The sequence below is a fragment of the Nannobrachium achirus genome, assembly GCF_963921795.1.
Source record: "Nannobrachium achirus genome assembly, chromosome: 13".
Taxonomy (NCBI): Eukaryota; Metazoa; Chordata; class Actinopteri; order Myctophiformes; family Myctophidae; genus Nannobrachium; species Nannobrachium achirus.
Window position 1 is genome coordinate 10864158 of NC_137833.1, and position 20670 is coordinate 10884827.

Consider the following 20670-nt stretch of genomic DNA (forward strand, 5'->3'; position numbering starts at 1 on the left):
TACCAGATGAGTGGAAAGTTGTTTCCTGTGGGGGGCCCCTGGTGGTTATTTACCGAACTGCATTAAAGGATTAAATAGCTGTCCATATCTTCTGCCAAATGCATGCACGTGCGCACACACACACACCCTCGCACACACACAAGAGGGCCCGCGCATTGTGGCTTAAATAGGGAATATCCAAGTGCATACACACGCATAAAAAATGCACACTTGTGCACTTTTGGTTGCTTAGACAGCGTCTAGTGTGTGTGTGTGTGTGTGTGTGTGTGTGTGTGTGTGTGTGTGTGTGTGTGTGTGTGTGTGTGTGTGTGTGTGTGTGTGTGTGTGTGTGTGTGTGTGTGTGTGTGTGTGTGTGTGTGTGTGTGTGTGTGTGTGTGTGTGTGTGTGTGTGTGTCACACACACAAAGCTCTTACCATGTCCTCAGTTGCTTAGCTGCGTCATAATGTGGCCCAGCTGTAAGTGTGTAGTGCACACAAACACACACACACACACACACACACACACACACACACACACACACACACACACACACAGGCCAGAAGCCAGATGTCTTTCGAAACATTAAACACTAGAAACTAAAATCGCATTTATTCAGAGACCAATCATAAGAAAACTAACTTCTCTGTCGACCTTCCTCTGTCCCAGCCATGCACTCTTGTGAGATCCAACGCCATTAAGAGACCACTTTGCACCATTTCGCCACCTAGTGGTGAAGCGTGTGTTAGGGTTGGGATCCGGAACCGAAGTAACCGGATCCCAGAACATTGAAAATACGTAATGGGTTTCATCAAATTTCTAAGTTGTTTTCCGGAAGCGGGTTTTCATCCCACCGTCAGAGCTCGTTCTGTGGACATCACGTCTGCTTTACAACTACAACCACCATTACGGGTCCATTTGGTTCCATTTGTACACTATCAGGGGCCTTTTCCACTGGCAAAGAACCGGTTCCAGAACCAGTGCCGGTTCAACTTTCTTGGAACCTTGGTTCGTTCTTGCGAACCGTCTTGCGTTTCCACCAGATTGAACCATGATTGAACCAGAGGAACCAAGGATTTTGTGGTTCCCATTCGGAACCAACTTTTACGGTTCAGAACCAACTCCGGTTCTCGGTGGAAAAGCTCACCTCTGGTTCATGCCAAAGGCGGGAGAAAGAACCAGAACCGGTTCTTTGCCGGTGGAAAAGGCCCCTCAGAGTTACAGACCTGTAAGGGTCCATTTGGTTCCATTTGTACACTCTCAGAGTTACAGACCTGTAAGGGTCCATTTGGTTCCATTTGTACTCTCAGAGTTACAGACCTGTAAAGGTCCATTTGGTTCCATTTGTACACTCTCAGAGTTACAGACCCGTAAGGGTCCATTTGGTTCCATTTGTACTCTCTGAGTTACAGACCTGTAAGGGTCCATTTGGTTCCATTTGTACTCTCTCAGAGTTACAGACCTGTAAGGGTCCATTTCGTTCCATTTGTACTCTCTCAGAGTTACAGACCTGTAAGGGTCCATATGGTTCCAATATTTTGAGATGGGGGTCCGCGGTCAAATATCCTTGACATTAAAAACATTGAGCACCACATATAAAGAAACATTATAGGATTTAGAAGACATTATTAGGTATTTGTCAGGTCTTAATGGCTGCGTCCGAAATCCACCCTATTCTCTAATGTAGTGTACTAAAAGGGGGCTCCGCCATTTTGAACTAGTGTCCGAATGTATAGTGAGCATTTTTGTACCCTAATATAGTCTACTGAAGTATCCCACAATGCATTTGGATTTGTAGTGAGCATTCGATGGTCACTATTCAAGCGCTATTCAAGCCCTGCCGCCCCACAATGCACTGCGGCCGCTGTCTCGCGCTTTGAGCACGCACATGCGGTGTGCACGCGCACACGCACACTGCAGGCTCGTCTCTGCGTCTCTGGGCAGGAGGAGTAGCCACCTGTTGCTGAGCAAACGCAACAGAGCCGTCCGTAGCAGAACCACCGGCTAAAGAAAACAACTCGTACAAATGTCCACCAGAGAACAAAATTCGTTTTTCATCATTTAATGATGGAAACAGCTCTAAAGTTGTTCATGGAGGCTTTTGTTTTTCGATCTTTTCTTCCCAACCTTCCACAGCTGATAATAATCATGATAAATTAATGTTATTTAAATTAGCAAGAATAACCTATTTTATCACAAACATGGGTGTATGTCTGCATGTGAGACAAATGAATGTGGCATAAACATTATTCATTCATTGATTCACCAATGAATGAATACAATTTAAAAAATATATATAGGCCTATATATTTTTTAACATTATTTTATTGAATTGTGATGAATAAAAACATAATTATATTTGGCCTATTTCTCATAATAACACCACAACATGTTGGTATGTTATTTACAATCCACAAGCATTGGGGAGTTGATGTACAAGCTCACAACGCGTCGCTTCGCCCCCTGTTGAGAGCTTGTAGATCGGCTATTATTTATTGCTCCAAAAGCCAGCGCTAGAGCGTTTTAACTGTGCGACAGCGATGACGCAACCAGATGGCGACGGAGTAGTGTCCGAAATGCGCTGATTTGTTCACTACTGTAGTACACTACATCTGGATCCCTCATTTAGGGTTAGGGAGTAGGGAACGTGTTCCGCATTTCGGACACAGCCAATGTGTTTAGGAATCTAAATCCTAAACTAAGGATCATCTTCCTGTGTTGTTGTTGTGTGTAGGAGGAGCAGCTGAAGGCCTCATGTGACCCGCCCTGCTCACAGCGCCCTCCAGTGGCTGTGGGGAAGAGGAGGAACCTGGAGTTTGAGCCCCTCTCCACCACCGCTCTGATCCTGGAAGACCGGCCTCCGTGAGTCTCCGACACTTAGACTAAATCTAAATATTAATTTACGGAATGTCTGTGTGTCATGTAAAATATTAGACCCATATCTGTGCAATTAGTTACCTAGGAGGTGCATGAAAACACACAGGATTACAGTGCATCACTGATGCACAACCAACCAGGACACAGGCTACGTCTCCAATACTGCATCTTGACATGCTGTCGATGCAAAGTATTTCATGTTTATGGACCGCTGCCCTGTTGAAATATACGTTAGATTGACCCTATAACAAAACACTGTTCATGTTTGGTATTGCGTGAACGTTTGATGTCATTTAGAACCGAAGATGTTTGTCTAAAAAGATCAGTGATTTATACCTGAATGCATTTACTTGAAACTTGATTGTGTGTGTGTGTGTGTGTGTGTGTGTGTGCGCGTGTGCGTGCGTGTGTGTGTGTGTGTGTGCGTGCGTTCGTGCGTGCAGGAACCTGCCTGCTAAGTGTCTAGAAGAGGCTCAGAGACATAAACAGGAGTATGAGGAGATGGTGGCTGGAGCCAAGAGAAGAGGTACGGTCGGACACTCTGGACATTTGACCTCCATGTGCTCTTGTAGTTCAATCATTAGATTCATTCTCCCACACGGGGAATTAATTTTAAGCGTGATCCAGCTGATCTCTCTAGGTCGTCCTCAGACGAGCCCTCCATTGTCGCTTCCAGTCATCCCGGTTCTCTATACATCTGGCCAGCTCGTTGGTGCTTTTTGCCCCTGCGTCTTTCTTGAGTACATCCACATATGTTAGTGTGGGATGTCCTCGTGACCGGTACCCATGTGTTGGTTCCCATAGCAGCAGTTTGCTGGCTGGCAGATCCAGGTGTCTTTGGCAGTGTCCTGCAAGTCTCATTCTCCTGGCTGCTATTTTATTACTCACCCTTAATATTCCAGCATACAGATTCTTGTTGATAACATGTGTACTCCTGCTGACACTACACGTAACATTCTGGTGTAGCACCTGTCTAGAGACCTCTGCAGAGTTGGCTTCAGGGTCCAGCATTCACAGCGCTCAGGGGTCTGATAGGAGATGGAAGCGGGGCTCAGCTCAAAACATCTAACGTCAAAGGATAGAAAAAAGCATAAACGATACAAACACATAAATAATGGAACATAAAGTAACAGTATACAACATTAAACAATGTAATAAATGTAATCAGGGTTCCCACGGTCATGAAAGTCCTGGAAATTAGAAAAATATTTTTCCAGTACTGGTGTGAAGTTAAATCAAGTTAAATCATTGCTTCTTTTTTCGCGGAGCAAGGAAAATACGTCTTAATGCTTGGTGTTGTTGTTGGTGTGTGAAGAAGCGGGGGGAAAGGGGACGCTGCTGTAATTTTCCAGCGTGTTTGCGCCACATGATCACAACATCCGGGTATCGGGGTAGGTAACTGAATTCGGTAGGCAAGCAACTGTGGCGTAACAGTCCGCCACGTGAGGAGTAAGTGACTAATTATTGCGCTGAATGACTTATATAGGCCTGGAAATTGTCAACCAATGAACAAACAAATGAACCTTTCTCCCACGTCTCCACTTATATAGGAAGAGTTGTAACCACTTGGCTTGTCTCACTGACACGACAACATCGTATCATATCATATCCGGTAGAAACCTTTCCAATAATAATGACACAAACACATCCATGAAATGAGCAATAAAGAAAGGAAGATTATGCCAAACCTCTCATTCATCCATGTGTCTCTCTCTCTGTGTATCTCAGAGATGAAGGAGGCCCAGAAGAAGAAACGACAGATGAAGGAGAGGTACCGGCAGGAGGAGAGCATCGCTCACGCCATCCACATCTGGAACAACGAGATTCTGCCTCACTGGGACTCTGTGTACGTACACTGTGTGTGTGTGTGTGTGTGTGTGTGTGTGTACATGCGTATGTGTATTTGTGCGCATGTTTCAGAGACAGAACCAATATATTGTCACATCACGGTTTTACAGGTGGAAAGAAGTGGCTGAAAGTAGTGTAAGCTCCATCAGTTTATTGTTTACCAGAAAGTGGAGAAGAAATAATTAACTAATGTTATTTAAATAAGCTGGTGTTGAATGGGTGGTGGGAACACTGAAACCTTCAGATCACCTGTTGTAGCCAAGCATTGAAAGCCGACTGAGCAAGTTCGATCGGCTTTCGGCCGTCAGATAGCAGCGAGCTTGTTGTTGGAAAAAGACATCAAGCTATAGGATATTCTTTTGCACCATAGTAGCCATCTGTCGATGTCGGCTCCCAGGTGCATTCGGCAACTTGTTTTTCTCCAACAGACTGATCTCCCGACTTCATTCGACCATCAGTTAGGGATGGTACGATATTCGTTATTGTCGTTTCTCGTGCTAAAAAATAACACTCACAATAATCGTGACATGACATTTTCATATCGCCCCACCCCTACCGCCAGTCTGTAGTAATCTGTCGTAGTCTGCTTGGTAGAGGAGCTACCTTAAGGTGTGAAGTTGCAAACACGTTGCTTAGGTCCAAATAGCAGCAGGTGTGTGTATGATTAGACATACGGTACAAAAAGAAAAGTGAGTTTTTTGTACTTCAACCTAATCAAACAAATACTGTTTTATTGTGTGTGTGTGTGTGTGCGTACGTGCATGTGTGTGTGTGTGTGTGTGTGTGTAGGAAGGGGTCTCGTCGGGTCAGAGACCTGTGGTGGAACGGTCTTCCTCCCAGCGTCAGAGGAAGGGTCTGGAGTCTGGCCATCGCTAATGAGCTCAACATTACACCTGGTACACACACGCACGCACGCACGCACGCACGCACGCACGCACGCACGCACGCACGCACGCACGCACGCACGCACGCACGCACGCACACACGCACACACACACACACACACACACACACACACACACACACACACACACACACACACAGAGCAGCAGAGTGTGTGATGTTGAATAGTGTGTGTTGTGTTTGTGCACAGAGCTGTATGAGATCTTCCTGTCCAGAGCCAAGGAGAAGTGCAGGAGCTACAGTGAGACCAGTTCAGTCAATGACAGCGAGAGTGGTGAGATGAGACACCTACAAACTGTCTGTCTGACTGTTTTTCAGAGAAAGTCTTAAGATTTAGGACATTGGTTTAGTAACCGTGATTCTCAAAAATGGCAGAAATCCAAGCTAGTACTATTCTAATTTTCAGTAAACATCTGAGGGGGGGAGGGGGGTCCACGGCCAAATGCATATCAAATTGCAGGTAGTTTGAGAATGTTTGAGAACTAGTAATTTAGAAGGTGTTTTGTTGGCTTGACTGTCTGCCAGCCCATCTGTTTATTATACTGTACATCATTATTATTTTATTATTATTGTTGAATAAAGTCTAAGTCTTATTTGATGTGTTTGTGGTTCTCAGAGGGAGCGTCTCTGGCAGACAGAGAGTCCAGTTTGGACCTGATTAAACTGGACATCTCCAGAACCTTCCCCTCACTCTTCATATTCCAAAAGGTATGTGTGCTGTGTGTGTGGGTGTGTGTGCGTGTGTGTGTGTGTGTGTGTCTGTGTGTGTGCGTGTGCGTGTGTGTGTGTGTGTGTGTGTGTGTGTGTGTGTAGGTACAGTAGGTGCAGGGCATGTTGTTGATTTGTTGCGGTGTTGATTTTAAACGTGCGATAGATACATTGACCACATAACATCATTTGTGCATTTTATATTTTAAACTAGATTCACAGACTGAAAATCTAGTGTTCATAGGAGCTCACAACAGGGATATTAGGTCTGCGACTCCAACCGCCAATGCCCATTGGGCACCGGCTTATTCGGGAATGATGCTAGACTATGACATGAGTGCTATGACCTCAGGGATCTCCATATATGGCAACGGACACAAACATGCTTTCCACATGCTTTCCCAATCCATGCTTGCGTGGCACTAAGCGTCTCGTTGCGTTCCGAGGTATGAGTCTTCGCAGTGTCCGTCTGCGACTGGCCGACAGCCTCGCCAATAATAAATGTTAAACAAGGGTATGACTGACAGCCTCCTGCATCTCCACGGTAACAGAGTCTTGACAAGTAGTCAGAGTATGTGACATTTTATGAAGCGTCTGTGACCTTAAGAAATGTATGTCACACCGTTGGGGGACACACTTCGTGGCGTCGCTCTAGCACATTCCTGTAGAAGCAGGAATTTGTTTTGGCTCCTCCCCTTTCTTAGTCCATTTCCTCCTGTGTATTCCTACTAACAACAACACTACATGTTTAGATGAGTGGTGTTGATAGATTCAGCTTTTAGTAGAATCTGTTTTGAGAGATAAAGCCCAAGAATTAACCAATTGGCGTTATCATTCAGTGCCCTGTGCTTCGCTCACATCCCAGGCTTTCAGCTGCAGTGACATTTTGCGATGCGCTTTCTCTTCTGGTCAGTAGGAATATCTTTAGTTTAGACGTGACGCTATAAGCTCTTCTGTTCTAGGCAAATAGTTGTTGAGGATGTTAACGCCGTCTTATCAAACAGCATACGACATTCATATGGGATGGCCCATCATCAGTGGTCACTCTTCTTGGGTGGGAACAGTGCGTACTCCACAGCCAGGGCGACCGTGAAGGCCACAAAGCCCCACTTGAACCCCCTGAGCAGCACGTCGGACAGGGTGACGGGACGCGAGAAGCGCCCCGAGTACCTCCAGGCCTCGTTGCGCGCCCAGGGGTCCGTGAGGCCCCGGGCCTTCAGCCTGCGCTGGGTGAACTCCAGCGGAGTCCCCTCCACCTTCCACTGCCTCCAGTCCGGCAGGGAGCTCTCCTTACCGTGTCCCTGGTGGTCACCTCCCATGACTCTTTCTTTACTAGATGGACTGGTCGTTAGTCACTTCTGTAGCGAAGGTATGCGCTGCTACTGCGCTCTTGTTTCGCTTTCCCATAGAAATAACGTCACTCGGGAGTTGACGTAATGGTGATGTCAGAGTGACGTCACTCAATGCAGTTTCGTGCACGATATTGTGATCGGGGACAGGCGAGTCCTTATCCCTCATATTGATGATGTCATCGATGACGTCAGTGTGGAATTCCATAATTGGGCACGAACGGAGATCACAACAGACTCTCGACATCGAGAGGGTTTAATGTGTAGGCACGAAAGCAGCTGGCTAGCGCTCCCGCTCCTTCCTCATCCTTTCTTCTGCGTGGCTGTCCTTTGCGCGTCTTGAGAAACGTCCAATGTAAAGTAGAATGTAGACTTCATTCATATGAACAATGACCAGCCTTTGACATCAATCAGCTATGTCACAGATGACTGACGTCATAGAATCTATGACATCAGTCAGTCATACTGGTATGTCCATATTTGAACTTAACATCTTGATCATAGTACGTACAGCGTCACACAAAAGCGTCTAAAATGGCACATCCACCAGCACCACTTTTGAGCTTTATAGATCTTCTACTTTTAGCTATTTTTAAAATGGAATCCTAAAGTAACAGTTCTGGACACAAGGTTTCTTCTATGCGACAGAGATGGTATTATCTATGACTCCAAATATGGGCATGGTTTCAGCCAATCTCAGCCCCATTGACTTCCGCTGTAAAACATTCAAAGAACGTGGGGGGAAAATACTGGCCTAGTGGTGTCATGCCAAAATCTTTACCTCTCGTTGCTCAAGTTCGCTTCAGACGGCTCGCTCCCGCCGCGGTCAAAAACTATACTTTATCAGTTGTTGTAGGCGAGAGGCACTTCGCTTTGGCCACAGAAGTTGGCCTAGGCTTTAGTATGTCGCAGCCTAGTGCAACTGTTCTCATCGCTGGGTCTGTATACAAATGGAACACAGACAGATACAAACTCTCTCTGTCTCTCTCTCAGGGTGGTCCCTACCATGATTTACTCCACAGTATTCTGGGTGCTTACACCTGCTACCGACCTGACATCGGATATGTGAGTCTGAACACACTTTTTATTTTTTATTTCATTATGATTTCTAATGTTTAGAGGGCATTGTTTGTCCAAGGGAAAAACATATTAAGCACATCCAACATATTATTATACTGTAACTCTGTGTGTGTGTGTGTGTGTGTGTGTGTGTGTGTGTGTGTGTGTGTGTGTGTGTGTGTGTGTGTGTGTGTGTGTGTGTGTGTGTGTGTGTGTGTGTGTGTGTGTGTGTGTGTGTGTGTGTGTGTGTGTGTGTGTAGGTGCAGGGCATGTCGTTCATCGCGGCGGTGTTGATTCTAAACCTGGAGGAGGCTGAAGCCTTCATCACCTTCGCCAACCTGCTCAACAAACCCTGTCAGATGGCCTTCTTCAGAGTGGACCACGAACTGGTACGCACGCACGCACGCACGCACGCACGCACGCATGTGAAAAATGAAACCAAATGAAACCAAATGGACCCATAAGGGTCCATTTGGTTTCATTTGTACACTGTCAGAGTTACATACTTGTAAAGTTCAATTTAGACCTCCCAAAAGGAACCCAGAGAGTCTAGTTTTTGTCAAGTAACTTGAAAAATAACCACAAAAACCAACGTGAAAAAGAATCGTGATAAGATCGTGTATCGTGATGCAGCTTGGGAAAATATCGTGATTTGTATTTTTCCATATCGCCCACCCCTAATTAGTGATACAAGTACTTTACACACACAACCTCATAAACATGCATACTGTACACCTATATTGTTCCTCCTCTCTCTCTCTCTCTCTCTCTCTCTCTCTCTCTCTCTCTCTCTGTCTTCCATATGTTAAAGTACTTTACTACTGTATATCGCTCCTCCCTCTCTCCAGATGTTGAAGTACTTTGCAGCGTTCGAGGTGTTCTTCGAGGAGAATCTTCCTCATCTGTTCAACCACTTCCAGACCAACAGTCTGACCTGACCTTTATCTCATCGACTGGTGAGTTGACCTTCGACCTGTCTGTGCTGACAGTACCTCTGGAGTCAAATTACCTGACTCAGTTCACCCGTTATTCTTTCTCCCTATTGTACTTTTTGTGTGGTTTTGTTGTGCGTCTGCTTTAAATACAACGTAATGTAATTTCTCTTGTGGTATCTTTGCTACTTTCTTTTCATCTGTGCACAAAGTATATTAGCGGTCAAGAGATTAAGTTGCACCCGTCAATTCCAATTCCAAGTCCAATTCATCATTCTGTAAGCAACTGTAACGACATAGTTTAAACACATAAAACATGAATTAGACACGTAGGGCTGTCACAATTATTACATAATCGTCTAATCGCAATTATTTGAGGTAATCGCAATTATTTTGCGTAGTCGTCATAATCGTTTCCATGTTGAGAAATGTTAATATAGTTACAAACACTTTCAAAAAGTAGTGGAAATAGCAGATCTACAAGCTCACAACGCGTCACGATGCGACGCGTTGTGAGCTGTAGATCGGCTATTTCCACTAGCAATGTTCTTTTTTACGTATAAAATTGTCAAATATGTCAGTACTTTCTTTGTATATTTAAGTTAGGTGTCATGATTGCCACATGCAACTTCAAAGCCTAAAAGCCAAACAGGAATGTAATTGTCAACGACAAATACACAATCAAATCGTTAATAGCACTTATTTGAGTCATGATTAATCGTCATGTAAAATGTCATAATCGTGACAGCTCTATAGACACGTTCCTATCCAGTCTGTGTCACACTGCAACACTGGATGTATTGGCTTTCTCTTTGACTGACAGAATACTGTGGCACTCACTTCACTCAGCGTATATGCCCCCTTGTGGCGCGTTAGCGCTATTGCTCGGTATGTGTTGTCTTGCAGGAATGGAACACAGTGACTATTTTAGAAAAACTGCATTACATAAAGACTAGAACAAATGAAATACACTTATGCATGAACTTATCTTTTTAATTATTTAGCATTTACTACCATGAAATCTACTATGAACTTGAATACAAATGAAGGTGGGCTCTGAAAATAGCACATCTTCAAGCTTGTAGATGTGCTGTTTTAAGAGCGCAACACCAAACCAAACAAATATTTCCTTGCTTACGGTAGTGAAAGTGTTGCACTGGCCGTCCGCCGAGCGCAACGTCGCCTCGACGCAAACAAGGAAGTGTTGATCAAATAGAATCCATATTTGGTTACTGCATTGTCTATTTCTCACTTCAAATGTTTTCAAAAAACATTCTTGAGGGCAGCGTTTAGTAGTAAATGTTGCTGTGTGTTTGTTTACATGGCTGACATGTTGGATACAGCACAAGATTCACGCAGTACAGCCTCAGTGCATCAGGTGCTCTGAGCCTTTGATTAAGCAGCGGTCCGTTATCAAGCGGAGCGGTTTGTTATCCAGAAATATCAGACCTCTGATTTCAGCGATTGACCAATCAAAATCAAGCATTCAAACAAGCCATGCAATAAATTAGCCCTATTCACGGCCCGCCCACTCAGCAACTTCCTGGTGCTGAAGTCACGTTTTGAAGGGTAAATCCTGCTAAAAGCCCATAGAGTTAACACAGAAATTGCAAATTTAATGTAATTTCCGATTAGTAAAGTATAAAATATGGCTAGCATGATCAAGAACACAAGATAGTAAAAGGCACAAAGCATTATAATTTACTTTACCCTTTCGAAATAATGATTTGTTGGCTTTAAGTCCAGCAATTTCTGTTATAGTTTCCCCTTCAAAACTGACGTCAGCACCAGGAAGTTGCTGAGAAATTTGCTGAGGGGGGGGGGCCGTGAATAGGGCTAATTGCAATGTTCAACAGAATTTCCCTTTTTTTAGCTGAAAATCCAACTTACCATGTATAGTACCGCCTGGGTAGTCTAATAATATGCATGCACATCACATTATATTGATGACTACAAAGGACAAAGTGAGTCAAAACCATTTTGATTTTCATTTATCGAAAAGCAGTGGATTTCTTCTTTTTTTGTTGTTTTTTTTGTTGCAAAAGTATTGCGATACTACAGCCTGAAGTATCGATACAGTATTGGGAAAATTAAAGGAGCTATAGTCAACTTTTTCTTGAAAACGGATGCTAAAATAAAAAGAATGTTTCGAAAATATTTTATAAAAAAATAAGCTTCATATATGTGTTTCTATTCAAAAATGACCACAAAAAGCGTAAAATAATGATAAAATAATCATTTTGGCCATTGTCGGGCCGACACTTTGTTTACATCCTAGTCTAACACTATCAAAGAATAAGTTGACTATAGCTCCTTTAAATATTGCCATATCGATTTTATTTCCCATCTCTAATTTCTACCATTTCCACCTGGGGCAGGATCTTCACGCTGTACAGCAAGTCGCTGCCGCTGGACGTGGCGTGCCGCGTGTGGGACGTGTTCTGCCGGGACGGCGAGGAGAGCCTGTTCCGCGTGGGCCTGGGCATCCTGCGTCTGTACGGAGACGTGCTGCTGCACATGGACTTCATCCACATCGCCCAGTTCCTGTCGCGGCTGCCCCAGGACCTGGCCTCCGACACCCTGTTCACCGCCATGGCCAACACGCACATGGTCAGCGGAAACCGCCGCTGGGGGCAGGTGAGTCTCAACGACGTCTTCCCACTGCCAAGAATATTTTATCCATTTAGGCCTAGAATTATTGAATGCTTTAACTATTGAAAAAATAGCAGATCTACAAGCTCAGGTTCAGGTTCAGGTTCAACTTTATTGTCAACAATACCAGTTACATGTAAAAGGCAAGTGAAATTCATTGTGCGCTAAAACCAAGGCAGCAGATATACAGTCTTAAATACCACATTAAAATCAGTGTTAAGTTGTTAAAAACTACACTGCTTAATTAATAGTCTAAGATTAAGTTACCTAAAAGTGCAAAAGCTCAAGTGCAAAGTGCATAATTGTGCAAAGTGCAAACTTGTGCAAAATGCCAATACATAGCCACAGACATATGGCCATATAGTCCGGGCCAGGTAATGTTCAGTGTTTGTTCATTTGTCTAATGGCGGCCAGAAAGAAGGTACTCCAAAGTCTTTGGGTGCGGCTGGCGAGGCTAAGGAACCGCTTGCCTGGCCGCGGCCGAGTTACTGGCCTGAACAGGCTGTGGCCGGGATGGTGGATGTCCCCGACAATCCTTTTAGCTCGACAATCCTTTTAGCTCGCAGCGCGGCACCGAGTGCCACGCTGCGAGCTTGTAGAGCTTGTAAAGTGAACGCTTGTAACTCAGATGTTTGCTTCTGGGGGGGTCCCTGATACAAAATATTTTGAGACGGGGGTTGGTCGGCCAACTACATATAATTCTGGGGGGTCCTTGACGTGAAAGAGTTTGAGAACCACTGAAGTAGAAACGTGTTTTTCAAAAAAGAACCTTATAGAAGGATTTAGAAGACACTTATAGAAGACACTTATAGAAAAGTGTCTTACAGTGCGGCACTCGGTGCTGCGCTATAAGCTTGTAGATCTGCTATTTTTCAATAGTTAAAGCATTAAATAATAATATGCAATAATTTGTACCCCAGTCTAAATGGGTTGACCAAACCACTGTTTTATTTAACCTTTATTTAACCAGTAAAAACACATTGAGACAATGTCTCTTTTTCAAGTGGGAATTGGCCAAGAGGCAGATAAAAAGTTCTCTGCTGTACATACATACATATAATACACAACAAAACAACAGTAGTACATCCATTATACACAGGAGGGAAAAAGAAAACGTATAAAATATCTCCAAAGTGATACACTTTGAGCAACATTGAGAAACTGATAATCTTTAGGATATTGTAAATACCACAGGTACAACAATACAGTCCTAGATAGAGGCTTAGACATCTAAACAAGTACAAGTTGATCTACAATAATCCTGTTGAATCTTCTGGGATTAGTGAGGCCAATTTAAGTCTAGTCTGGAGATTATTCCAAGACCAGGCAGGGACCGAAAAATGCAAGACATTTTTTGCCCACCTCAGATGAAAATGACGCTATGATACATCTTATCCAAGCATGTGATCTGAGATTAAGACCATTTCTGACCAAACTAACCACTGCCAGCTATCTTTAGTTTTTCATATATCTTTTATGATCACGGACACAATTTCTGTGCTTCGGTGAAGAAGAAAAAAAGGAGACTGGTTTGAGCCTTGTAATCCACAGTTACTGCCGATTGAAAAAGGCAGTTTTAGCTAGACACTTTTCGAGACACGAAATGAGAGACGATTCTGTGAAAAAGATGAGCTCTGAAGCATCTTCCATAAAACCCTAATGGTCTGGGATATTTCATAAAAGCAAAGCGTAAAGCCTCGATCTGTGATTCCTTCACCCGGTTGGCAGTATGTAGAACAGCAGGAACAATAATATTAGTAACCATCATTTTACATATTGTGTTCATTGTTTAGAAACAGCAATGTTTCACACTGTTTCACATTAGGACGAGGCCATAGGAAATGTTTGTTGTGAGATTTTACCATATTTAGGATCTAATGCCCAACGACTTTTGCTGACAGAGGAAAAAACCCAAAGTATCTAAAAACAAAAAGCAGTACAGTATCCTTTGCTTGTTTATTGTCCTTTGTTCTCCAACATTTTCATGTCAAGGACCCCCAAATTGATATGTATTTGGGCCACAACCCCCATTTGAAAAGATTTTGTGTCAGGGACCCCCATAAGAATAGGTTTCCCGACAACAGTCGACCTACAATGGACATATAAATATATAGAGATGAATAAATATGGTTAATAACTGTTCTGTTGCTGTGGAGGAGCGGAGACTAACGCTGTGTCTCTTCTTCAGGTGTTTTCTGCCTTGATGAAGGACACAAACAAAGACACGGACAGAAGCAACAACAGCCCAGCTCTGCGAAGTTAACACTAGTCAGCCCCGACACTAATCAACTAGCGCTTGCTAGCCGGGGGCCTCTCGCCGGCTAACGCTAACCGGGCGGAAACAAGTTGGAAGAGAACCTTGGGACGTCGACGGCCAGCTAGCCAACCCCGCCGTAGCCGAGGAGCTAAAAGCTACAAAGCTTGACGCCAACATTGATCAGCTACGAAGTTTGAATCTCGATTGAAAGGCTAGCCACGAAGCTAGCATGTGAACCACGATGGATAAATGTAGTGACAAACCCCCAAAATAAAGATAAAGAGTTCACCAAAAAACCCCATTACCAGTATTAAAGACTGCTGGGCCCGGTTCTTCTGCTTCTGGAGGAGAAGATCGGAAAGAACCACCCCAAGTCCTTCTGCCTTAAGGTGGAGAAAGTTTGAGATGTCCCGTTTCTTCTTTTCTTTGTGGAGAAGGTTGGAGACGTCACATGGCCCTCTCTCTCTCTCTCTCGGTGGAGATGTTTGGAGATATGTCCTGTATTTCTTTTTTGGTTTCTTGGAGGAGAAAGCCGGAGATGTTCGTTTTTATTTTTTTCTCTTGGTGGAGAAGGCTATTTAATAAATGACCGGTTCTTCTCTCTTTGGTGGAGAAGCTTGGAGATGGCCTGGAACTGATGATGTTCAACTCAGACTCGGTAGCACAACAAACCTAACTTTGTAACCCACCGGTCACAGTGACCGGTGGGTTACTTAATATCCAGTAGATTGTTTAACCCATTAGCCACTTTAAACATTACCACACAAACTTTCCTGTGTTTTTCGGGGAGTGGGACTGATTCTGGTCAAAATGATTGGCCGCCAGTGCTCGGGACTAAAGAGTATCAGCGTTCGAGCGATGGCTGTTAAAGACTTCAGGCCGAATGAGACATGAACTTGGCTTCTGTTGGATAATCCTGCATAACACGACATGACAGCATAGACATATTAACCACTCCTTCAGCCTGGCCTTTCCCTGTTTTGGGCTTGTTGTCACGTGAATCTGTCGGCACAAATCGTGAAATAAAATCTCTGAAAACGGCGGAAATGGCAGATCCACAAGCTCACACAACGAGTTGTGAGCTCGTACTGTAGATCTGGTATTTTCGCCGTCCGTCGTATTACGAAGTCTGGGACTATTAGGGTCACACAGGTTTGGTCCGCTTTTGGTTCCAGTCATTAGGTTTTTTTGTTTTTTTTTACCCAAATCATGTGATTGTTTCTGATGATCTAAAAGCATCTAGAACTGTGTTTCTCAAACTTTACATTTTAAGGACTGACTCTCCCCTTTGACAGTGTAGAAATGGAACCAAATGGGCCCGTTAGGGTGCATTTGGTTCCATTTGTACACTGTCAGAGTTACAGACTTGTATGGGTCAATTTAGACGCCCATAAAGGAACCCACAGAGTCCCTGGAATCCACTTTGAGAACCACTGGTCTAGAAGCTTCCCTCCTCAGACAGTGGGTTGTCATTTGAACGTTTTCTTTTTATTTTCTTTCTTTCACTACTGCTGAGCAGAAGTCAGTTCTGGAGTATATAGGCTAAAATATCACACATACACTCCCATTCCAAATGATGGTGCTAATGTTTGTTTTTGTTTTTTTCTAAAAGAGCATAAAGAAGGAAAACTATTTTACACACAGCTTTTAGGTTGTAGAGAATCAGAGCCCTGTGGGTGTGAATTTAAATTAGAATTATTTATTGTGTTGTCTGTTGCTGCCAAACACCCGGATGGAAGCGTGGCAGGTGCGGTTAGCGCCCGCTACACTGGGGTTTGGATAAACTAGCGAGCTATTAGGCATAGCAGCGGTGGCCATTCTGTGGTTCCACTCAAGGAAAGGGCCATTCATTTTTTTTCCCCCATAGAGATGTCCAAGAATATTTATATCAATTATTTTAAGCCTGGAATCAAAGCCACTCACAACCCTGGTGACCATAAAAACTTGGATTCTGTGGAGAAAATAAATAATAATTATATGATTTATGATAAATACTCTTTGTTTAGCGCAGGGGTCTTCAACAGGGGGTCCGGGACCCCTAGGGGGGTCCTCAGAGTTACTACAGGGGGTCCTCCAAATCTTCCAATCTTTTTTATATTAACAACTTGAACCCTAGTGTCCATATTCTGAGAACTGTAGCCAAAAATAGCAGATCTACAAGCTCGGAGATCGGCTATTTTCGGCAAAGAGGTTTGGTGTAGATGGGGAAAAAAAGCAGACTAAGTACAGAGTAAAAGGTCAAGTTTATTAGGTAATGACGGCTCAAGTGGTTAAATATCTGAAAACACTAATTGACATCCAATCCGAAATACACTGACGATTGTGCTGTGACTGTCAAACGATAAAACTATATGGAATCTATGAAAAGGTTGCTTTGGCCTGAAAAAGTTGAAGACGCCTGGTTTAGCGACAACAACGTTTTTATGGTTTATTCACCAGGATCTTGGATGGCTTGATTCTAGGCTTACAATATTATTGATATGGATATTTTTTTTAAATCTCTATGGGAAGAATGAATGGCCTTTTTCTTTTTAATGGAACCAGAAAATGACCACCGCTGCTATGCCCTAGCTTCCATCATGTTTACAGCTCATCCTGCAAACATACTGAGAAAACAATATACATGATTAACTCAATCCACATAATATACCATATACCGTAAATTCAAAGAACACATTTTAAAGCCATTATCATAATCAGGATCCAAATTTAAAAGAATATATGAAATATTAGAGTATTCAAATACAACCAAAATGTATGGATCTGGATGGATCTGGATGGATCTTAGGATATTGAAAGTTATCTGTTGTGTTCCGCACTCAGCCTTTAAAAGGTTCCATGATGATTACATTTAGTTTATTACATTTCATGTTCTTATCTAAAAACCCCTGAAAATATAACATTTTTAATTTCCACCGTCTGGCATACATGTGCAAACTATACATGGTGGTGATGTGTGAACAGCATTAAAAATATCAACATAATTTCTGTCGGGTGGAAACCTCATTATGTCCAAAACTGTTACTTTTCAGGATCAAAATAAAAGATATATCAAAAGTAGCAGATCGGCAAGCTCTAAATGCATCGTTTCGCGCAGCGTTTTGACCTTGTAGATCTGCTACTTTTGATGCTGTTGTGTGACGCTGTGGTATGATGATCAAGTAGGACGTACACCCATTTAGGCCTAGAATTATTTAATGCTTTAACCAGTGAAAAATAGCAGATATACAAGCTCGCAGCCGCACTGCGAGCTTGTAGATCTGCAATTTTTAGAAAAATCGTGAAAATATGTCCAAAACTTTGAATAATATAGCCGTTGTACTTTTAAAGCGAACATTTGTAATTGTAACTCAAAGTTTGCTTCTGGGTGGTCCCTGGAACGACATATTTTGAGATGGGGGTCCGCAGCCAAATACATTTTAGGGGTGCTTTAAAGGGTTACTTTTTCCCTTGACAAGGAAAAAGTTTGAGAACCACTGATTTAGAAGAAGGATTTAGAAGACATTTAATCATTCACAGAATCGGGTCAACACATTCAAAGACCTTTCACGATTGTTTTAAAATAGCAGATGTACAAGCTCGCAGCGCTGTGAGCTTGTAGATCTCCATAGACTATGGAGATAAGAGGTTTCTGCCCGACAGTATGTTTTTACAGCGTGGTCGGGGGAAAGATGGCTGCCTTCCATCTCCACCCCCTGCAAACCTAACTGTGACGTCGCTTTGGGCCATTTTGTACAAAAAGCACTAATGTTTAGGGGAGGGGGGGGGGGGGGGGTGTCAGCATTTAAACATACTTGTGATACTAATTAATAATATGAATAATACTAATAATTCCAAATCGGAGAAGCCTTTATTTATAAGAAACACATATTGTATTGTTTTCAGATTTATTAAAAATCATGTAACAGACATTTTACGGTTTATTAGTTTTGTTTTGTTTTGGTTTTGACTGTAATGGGAGGTTTCCGTGCGACCTTTAAGCGCCATAGACTTGTTTAGAATGGCAGCAGGTTTTTGGACAGCCTGTTTTGAGAACCCGTGGGATGCTTTTAACCTCCACCATTCCAAAACCAGAGAAAGACACAACGGTCTGAAGTGGGACTTTGTGAGGATAGAAGGTGCTAGTGGGACCCCAAAAAAAGGTTTTAAAATAGGAAAAGTGACCGCAACAGCGATAGCGTTATAGCACCCGTAGTCCCGCCTCACGTAGGTAGTAGAAACGGGCTCCTTAAATTCCCCATTGTCTGTCGAGTAGAAACCTCATATTATGTCCAAAACGGTACCTTCGATACTATTGTGTGACGCTGTTAGTATGATCAAGTAGTAGTGGGCATTCCATTTACGAAAACCAACAAGTTTGAATATGGAGATAAGAGGTTTCTGCCCGACAGCAACGATATGATAAAGATTCTGTTGGGCATTTCAAGATAAAACATTGACGTTTGGGGGGGAAATTGTGTGAAAACCAGAGCGGCGATGGAAGATGTTTCGTGTGAGTTTGTAATGGAGCTTAAATTATTGCACCACAGTATGAGGGACACAACATTTACCTTAAAGGGGAAGACCACCTATTTTCAATATTGAACTGTGTCATTAATATACCTTAGAGGAGTTGTGTGGAAAAAGAAATAAAGTTCCCCCCTTCTGTGTTGCCTAGAACTGGAGGATTGATTTTGGGGTTTGTATTGTAAGGTTGATGACATCACACATTGTACTTTACAATACAAACCCCAAAATCAATCCTCCAGTTCTAGGCAACACAGAAGGGGGGTAACTTTTTTTCTGTTTCCACACAACTCCTCTAAGGTATATTAATGACATATTTCAATATTGAAAATGGGTGGTCTTCCCCTTTAAAGAGGCACTGGAAAGTTCTGCTATTGAGCTATATGTAATAGGGCATTAACAAAAAAGTCCACTCCCACCAGAGAAAGCCGAAAGTCAGACGTTTTTTCTATCATTATTTTTGCTCCATGTGTGCGTCTGTACAGCATTCAAACAGTAGGATTGCTTATTGTCAAGGACAGAATGATCCAATATTACAGTGCTACATTACATTAGGTATAACACGGTTCTATTGTGAAAATAGCAGATCTACAATGCTCACAACGCCTCGTGTTGTGAGCATGTAGATCTGCTATTTTCACAATTTCTGCCTCTATATGTTTGACAATTTGGACAATGTTTAATTTGTCATTTTAAAGGTATTAAAAAGTCCTTAAATTGGCACTTTAGAAATGTGAAGATACCCTCTAATCTCTACACTTAAACTTGATGTTGGTCTGTTTACAGTTGAGTGAGAAAACAATGTTGCACATTAAGTTAATCATCTGGGGACCCCCCAAAATAATGATAAAGTCGACTTCAACTCAACTTTTTACTGAGTCGAGTCGACTTGCAGAAATCACAAGTCCTTTTGTGCAGAGGCTAAGTTGACATTACTTGATGCGATACCTCTCTTTGGCCAGTAGGTGTCCTACCTTGACCACAGGATCTACATCTCCCAGCAGAAGAGCAGGGAGATCAACTAATCCAGCCAGCCAGACATCAGTCAGTTTTAAGTCAATATTAACATGCTCTACCATACAGATTGCCAAGGACCCCCTCAAATGATATGTATTTGGTTGCGGACCCCCATCTGAAAAGGTCTTGTGCCAGGGACCCCCGGAAGAGAGGATTTATGTTGAGAATTGTATCCAAACTTTTTCAATATCTTTTTTTAATTGCTGCTTTTGAATAGCCAGCATATACAGATCCTTCTCATAAAATTAGAATATTGTGTTAAAGTTCATTTTCTTCTATATAATATTTTTTTTCTAAACTTTCATATATTGTAGGTTCATTGCATGCAGTGAAATATTCAAAAAAAAAACGTTTTTTTTTATGGCATACAGCTCATGAAAATCAAAAATCCATGTCTCAAAATATTAGAATATTCCACACGACCACTCAAAAGAAGGATTTATAATACAGAAATGTCAAACCTCTGAAAGGTTATGTTAATTTATCCACTCAGTATTTGGTATGAATACTTTTGAACAAAATAATGTCTTCATCGATGGGGCGTGGAATGAAGGTGGTCAGCCTGTGGTACTGCTGAGGTGTTAT

At 42.7% G+C, this 20670-nt stretch overlaps 1 protein-coding gene and 1 pseudogene across 2 annotated transcripts in view; one reads left to right on the top strand and one right to left on the bottom strand.

The window, feature by feature from the left end:
* Positions 1-16408, top strand: part of LOC308297138 — a 33117-nt pseudogene extending 16709 nt beyond the window's left edge. Inside the window, exons 4-14 of the transcript XR_013963369.1 lie at positions 2712-2839; positions 3298-3380; positions 4583-4700; positions 5492-5598; positions 5796-5879; positions 6222-6313; positions 8656-8727; positions 8982-9110; positions 9570-9677; positions 12032-12290; positions 14494-16408. The product of XR_013963369.1 is annotated as an uncharacterized misc_RNA (transcript). The remainder of the gene's footprint in view (positions 1-2711; positions 2840-3297; positions 3381-4582; positions 4701-5491; positions 5599-5795; positions 5880-6221; positions 6314-8655; positions 8728-8981; positions 9111-9569; positions 9678-12031; positions 12291-14493) is intronic.
* LOC308297620 (NADH dehydrogenase [ubiquinone] 1 beta subcomplex subunit 3-like) lies at positions 7348-7632 on the bottom strand (the record flags this gene model as incomplete). Its single annotated transcript, XM_080741129.1, has 1 exon — positions 7348-7632. One exon carries the CDS (start codon positions 7630-7632, stop codon positions 7348-7350), a length of 285 nt encoding a protein of 94 aa, XP_080597255.1.
* Positions 16409-20670: the final 4262 nt, after the last annotated feature.